Source organism: Oryzias melastigma, linkage group LG6, assembly GCF_002922805.2.
Source record: "Oryzias melastigma strain HK-1 linkage group LG6, ASM292280v2, whole genome shotgun sequence".
Taxonomy (NCBI): Eukaryota; Metazoa; Chordata; class Actinopteri; order Beloniformes; family Adrianichthyidae; genus Oryzias; species Oryzias melastigma.
Genome location: NC_050517.1, coordinates 31,401,437 through 31,408,160, shown reverse-complemented (window position 1 = coordinate 31,408,160; position 6,724 = coordinate 31,401,437). Strand labels below are relative to the sequence as shown.

At 39.0% G+C, this 6,724-nt stretch overlaps 1 protein-coding gene across 1 annotated transcript in view; it reads right to left on the bottom strand.

Moving 5' to 3' along the window:
* Positions 1-2,068: 2,068 nt before the first annotated feature.
* Positions 2,069-6,724, bottom strand: part of cdh13 (cadherin 13, H-cadherin (heart)) — a 431,031-nt gene continuing 426,375 nt past the window's right edge. The window contains exon 15 of the mRNA XM_024281692.2: positions 2,069-3,515. Within this exon, the coding sequence (XP_024137460.1) occupies positions 3,508-3,515 (8 nt within the window). The 3' untranslated portion in view covers positions 2,069-3,507. The remainder of the gene's footprint in view (positions 3,516-6,724) is intronic.

Genomic DNA, 6,724 nt, shown 5'->3' with positions numbered 1-6,724 from the left:
GAGGCGTTCGTCTTACTCTGCAGAGGACGAGTGCAGAGTGGAAGAGCTTGAAAAGACGGAACGAGAATGTTGATTTTTCCGTCTGGATCAGTCTTCTTGGGATTTTTTCCCTCCACTATTCGATTGTATTTAGTCCAAGAACCCCTCTGCCCCACACCAGCGCTCTCCAAGAACCACTCATGGAGTTCAGAGGGACTGAACGGATGGGATGGGCACAGTGTGAGTGGAGAGTCAGGCTCTGGGTGCTTCTCTTCTTACTGTGGGGTGATCATGGGAGCTGCTTTTGCTCCAGTCAGATTCTGATTAGTGGGTTAAAAGCTAGAAGGCCAAAGGCAGCGAGTTTTCCTCCCCAGCTCCTCCTCTCATTGATCCACTGGATTCCTGCTTGCTCTGTGCACTTTCCACTCCATTCCCAGCACATTCCCACTTTGTTGGGGTTCTCCAGTGAGTCGGTTCAAACACGGCTCCTAATCTTCCTAATTGATACTGGCCTTGCTGATCAAAAGTGCTCTGCTACCAACAGGGACGCCATGTTTCTGTGATACCAACCACTTCTGGGAAATATTCCAAATCTCATGACTGGGAGGTGGTGGGATATGGATTTACTTGCAAAACACGTTCATTCAATAACCAAAGTCCTTTAAATGATTGACTGATGGTCCAGACTTTAAATCGGAGAACACGTCAGTGATCCTCATTCAGAAAAACGCAGGACCAACATTTTAATCATATTACGTGATGAAAAAGACAACACAAATGTCCAATTCTTCCAAGTTTACTATTGTAATTTTTTTAAAAAATAGAATCAAGTTACAGTAGAGATTGAACGTTTGGGCACTCCAGGTAAAATATGATATTATTGTGCATGAAACAGTCAAGGAAAGATTGAAAAATCTTCTGAAGTTTAGCAAAGAGACATTATTTTAAATGTAAAAAAAGGCTTTATATTCCTCATTTACTCTTTCAAACTAACAGAAAACAAAATAAACGATGATAGTGAACCAAAGGGGGCGTGGCTCATACCGTACATCCTGCAGCCCAAACTTTACATTATTTTGTTTTCTGTTAACTTGAAAGTGTAAATGATGAACATAAAGCCTTTTTTATATGTTAAAATTATGTTTAATTTGTAATCTGATCAATCTTTAATTGGTTTCTTTATGCACAATAATATAACATTTTTTCTGGGGTTCACAAACTTTTGTTCCTCACTTTTTAGCAAACGAATCATAAAAAGATAAAAACTGTTTAAATACACTTAATTTTTGCATATTTGACCAATAATGAATGAGGTTGAGATAGAGTAATTGAAAAACTCAAACATCCAAAAATGACCTATAGAGTTTTAACGGTTATATAGATCTAAAGGTTTAGAATGACTGTAAATGAAGACTGGACTGGGCAGCCCTTCCACCCACACAGGAAGTACCTGCTTGTTGCCAGAAGTCAAAATTAGAAAAATAAATACAGCTAATATTGAAGTGGTCCAGATCTCTCACATCCTGTTCCAGGTTTTTTCCTTTTTCAGCTCTATTCCGATTGATAAAATAGTTAGTTTTCTAATTCCGCATTTATTAATTTCTCCTCCACGATAAATGGTTATGAATGTTTTCATCATCCATGTGTCACTACCAAATCAGAGCATGTTCAATGGGCCAAAAGAGTCGTAGAAACTTGAGCGTCAGACTTTTGAACAGGGAACTGCACATTTACACAAGTTTATATAGACTGTTAACAGGAAGTGGACATTTGAAAAGCTTTAGAGAGCAGCTTCAGACCGACTCGGACCAATCTCTCTTTACTGACGACATGTAGCGTCCAAGTCGCAAAAAAAGGAAGATTGACTTCATTTGGTTGGAGCTAGAAATAAACTATTTACTATGAGTGAAAACTCTGTCCGGTTCTCTTGTTCATTCCTAAGAAACATTCCTTTAATATTCAGATCAGTGCTTTTTATTTCACATTCATTTCTGCTGAAAAAAATGTAAATGCATATTTTGACTGTAAAATAATTATTTATCCTCAAAAGATATAAGGCAAGACAGATTGTCAAATAACATTAAAAGAGTTTTGTGGGAATTTTCCGTAACAGCTTTATTAAATTAGTGCAAAAGACAGACATAACTCATTCAAAATGTCATCTTTTCTTTGAGGTGCTCCTCCAAATGAACCCACTCAGGCTAAGGTCTTCAGATGAGCGCAGAAAACAAAGGAAGAAAGTCAACTATCCAACAAAAGCACAGGCTTTTCTTCTTACACAACTTCATGTCACTTCTAGGGGAGATGGACGGAGGAGAGGAGAGGAGGAGAGGAGGAGGAGAGAGGAGAGGAGGAGGAGGAGAGGAGGAGAGAGGAGGAGGAGGAGAGGAAGGTCGGAGAAGAGATCGAAATCAAACTTTGACACAAAAACAAGACTCCCTATTGTGCAATTAATCACAGGTTGAAAGGTAGAAACAGAACAAAAATATAAAAATGTTACAGTCAAATAGTGAACACATCAATAGCATTAGAAATATTGCCTAAAATTCACAGAAAAAACTTTCCAAATGTGTCTTCTTTTTAAACTTACTCACTGCATGGCTAAACAAAGAACTTGCAATCCGAGTACATAAGTTAATCAATACTGTATATTTATACAATGGTAAAAAATAAAATATTTATATAATAGTACTTTTTTTTTAAGGTTTACACCATTACTATAAAGATATACTGTTTTCACTCCATGACAACTAATGCAAAAAAAAAAAAAACAAAACAAAAAAACAAAAAAACAGCAAAAAGAATCAAATCGAAGAAATAAACTTCAGTGAGTTTCTGACTTAAAGGCTTATGGCTACCACCGTGTCTTAGAAAGACCACAACCACTGCAGACGAGAAAAGGACTTTATTTTCTCTGCTTACGAGAGAAACCAAATCAAATACAGTCTTTGATGTAGGAAACAGAACAAAAGGAACACGTCAAAAAGTCAATGCTCTTCCTTTGAGGCGTTCCCCGGCCCGGCCGAACCAATGCATGGACATGGGGGGGGCACAGACAATGGGAGGGGGGCCATGTTGGGCTTTGTTTACATGGGTTCTGTTGCAGTATCAATACTCTCGTTGTTTCAAGTATCTCTTGCCGATGTGGCTCGCTGCTAACATTCAGTATATGCCTGCCAGTGCAACAAATAAATACAGTGTAACGCTAACCGGAGAGGGAGAACGGAATAATCGATGGTGGAGGATGAAGAGCCAAAATGGAGTTGGAGAAAATGAAACCAGGAAAGCAAAAGATTGAGGGAGCTGTTGAGAGGCAGAAGTGTGAAAAGTAGTTTAAAAAATGCACATACACATAGAGGGAGTGCTACTCAGCTGTCGTGCCGGCGGATACTGCGAGTATTTGCTAGTTTGAGTTATGGTGGTGAGGAGACTTCCTCTTCTCTTCCCTCTCAAGCCTGGGTCGTGTGGGGCAGGTCAGTCGTTGCTTTTCAGTGTTGCAAAAAGATCTACGGGAGGATTCAGCAAAATCTACAGGCCTGTGGAGGAGAGATGACAGACGGGTGGAGAGGGGGAGGAGACAGCAGACAGGAAGGGGAAATGTGGGACAGAAGGAGGAGAGAGTCAAATTCAGAAGATCAAGAAGAAGAGCTGCAGCCTGTAACATGGGGAAGGTCATTTTAACAGATCTGTCTTTAGTGAAAATGCTGTTTTTAGCATGTTCTTGAGGTGTTTTTCTAGGTGAACATATATAAATACATTTATTCCATTTCTTTATTCAAACTGATGTCAATCTGGAGCAGAAAAAAAATGCAGTTTGAAAGTTTGGCGCAGAAGGAGGGTCAAGTTTCAACGTTCAGACAAGATCTGAGGTCCTGCGGCGCCGCAAGGTTGATGATTCAGTCAAGCCTCGGTTTGATTCACAGTTTTAAAGTCCCAATTTGAATTATTTTCCTTTTCTTTTTTTTTTTATTAAAGATATTTTAAATTAAAGTATATTTTCTTTTTGCCTCTTACATCCAACTGTCTGTTTTCCTACAAACACAAAGGATTCAGTACAAATAAACAATCATACAGAATATTGAAATGATCACAAATCTTGTGTGACGGACCGCTCCACACCCGGCCCGCTCAGCACAAATGGGCCTTCACGTGCAGAGAAAAAAAGACAGAGAAGACCTAAAAAAATACAGAGAGGACCTAAAAAAAGACAGAGAGGACCTAAGGGAGTTGATTAAAAGAGCTCGGCTCCCAGGAAGGAGTCAGAAAGGAAACAGTCGCGAAGCTGCATCGTCATCCATGACTGCTGGTTAAAGTTAAAGTAGATTGGTTAAAGTTGTTATGGTGAAAATATAAAGTCACATTTCAGGTTTGCTTGAATTTACAGAATCGTGTGTTTATGAAGCTTTTTAAATGATCTGAACATTGAATCTGTGCCCAACATCCTGCAGAGCGTCTCGTCTCCAGTGACTCTGGAGCTCGAGCACAGAAATGCAAATGAGTATTTTAATGGCTAAAGCAGAAAGTAACACCTTCTGACAAGGCGGCAGCTGAGATTAAGTGCTTTCTGATCCGAACTTCCACGCTGCGTATAATTGCCTATAAGAGTTGGTTAACAGTTCAGTTACGTCTCCTGAAAAAACCTTCAAGATAAAAACAAATGTTCATGTTTTCAGATAATCCACCTCCTCTGACCCGGGGGAACAAAATGTCTACAACTCCAGCAGCTCAGACTCCAGGAGAAGTTTGAACTGATGGAGGAGTAAAAAAAAAATATTAAAGGTTCCTCAAGTTTGCAAGTAATGTGACAGATTGTGGTACAATGAGCTGCACAGAAATCCAAACATGCTGCAACCTGCAATGTGAGACTTTATTGACTTCCTCTCTGTCAGTCATCTCCTCCCAGCCGGCTCTCCATTTCTGACATGTTTGGAGTCGGTGTCGCTTCCAGAAAACATCCTTCCTCCTCTATGACATTTTGATAACCTTGTTTCCTTTATTTCCTCGTATTATCTCTTTATAATCCAACCCGACTCCATCATTCAAACCCAACTCAAGTTGCATTTGTATTATGGAGTCATTCTCCACAACCGAACTATCAAAAAGGGACGGAGATGTTTTATCCAAGAGGAGAAATCTAGACATTTTACCTTTAGAGAAACCTCCCGGAACCAAAAGATAGAGATGTAGCAGCAAACAGTCACTTTTTTATGAGATAAAATAGCACTAAAAACAATGAAAAAATAAATAAATAAACTTTTGGAGTGAATGTAGAGCAGGGGTGTCAAACTCCATTGTACAAGGGGCCAAAAACCAAAACACACCAGATCGAATAGGATAAACATAATTATGAGCTAGATATATAGCATTACCTGCAACAATGCTAGTGTGAATTCTGGAAGCTGAATTTGGCCGCTGAAGATGCTGAAATTGATAGGTAAAAACACTGAAGCTGATAGCCAGATAAAATATCAGCTAAATGGCAAAATAAGATTAAAACATAAAACAAAAAAAGACTTAGGTTAGCCAAAACAGCTAGCATGTAGATGAAATATTAGCTAAACTCCAAAATATCCTAAAAACTCTTAGTAAATGCTAAAATAGTCTTTAAAACTTTAAAACTGTAACTTTTAAACATAATTATGGATAATAAAAAGGCAGGAATATTATTCCAGAATAAATCAACTTAAACCTTAAATAACTTTCAATATTTTAAAAAATATATTTTGTCAAAATTATACAAGTTAGAAATGAGCTCAAGATAACATCGGGTCATTAATAACAATGGAGACAACAAGGAGTCGGCGCTCTGTCTTCTCCTTTGGCCACCAGCGGGATTCACCGCCCGAGTACTGATGCACTTCATCTCCCAGCAGCCCCAGCACACCTTTCCTGAAGGCCGCTCAGCTAAATCTTATCTGCTTATCAACCACATGTTACTTAATCCTAGCTCCGTGCAATGTATTGTTAGAGTCACTCTGCCTGCAATACCAAGCGTTTCATCTGGACTTGATCTTCTGTTTCATCATCCTTACAAACACTTCACAATGCACGTACACACACAAAAATGGTATGTTCCATTTTCATTATGTCCCTTGAAGTGGCCGTACGAGCCTCAACTACAAGACACACCTGTGCTCCCTACAAGGTAAAGCCACTCCCCACTATGACCTACAAGGTAAAGCCACTCCCCACTATGACCCGCCATGAGCACCGACAGCCCCCAAATTCAGGCTTTTTTTTATTTTTAGGCTATTTTGGAGTTTAGCTAATATTTCAGCTACATGCTAGCTGTTTTTTGCTAATTTAGACTTTTTTCAGATTTTTAGGCTAATTTGGCATTTAGCTAATATTTCAGCTTCAGCGATTTTAGCTTCCAATTTCAGCATCTTCAGCTATCAGCACTTTAGTGGTCAAATTCAGCTTGCAACATTTACACTACCATTACCACAGCTAATGCTATATATCTAGTTTTTAGTTAGTTTAAAACTAATGATGGTTAACATGTGCTTTACATCCAGTTTACACATGACCCGATTAGTCGGGTAATCGATAAAAATAATCGGTGATTAGTCGAATATTAAAATAATCATTTGCTGCAGCTCTACTGCTGACCGAGCCATGTGCACCGTCTGAGTCAGCAGCTCCATGCTAACCAAATCTACCTAAAGAAAACGAATAAACAAAGCCTGGAAATCAAGACTACCAAGGTCCAACGCCAAACTAAAACAACCAAACCCAGCAGTGT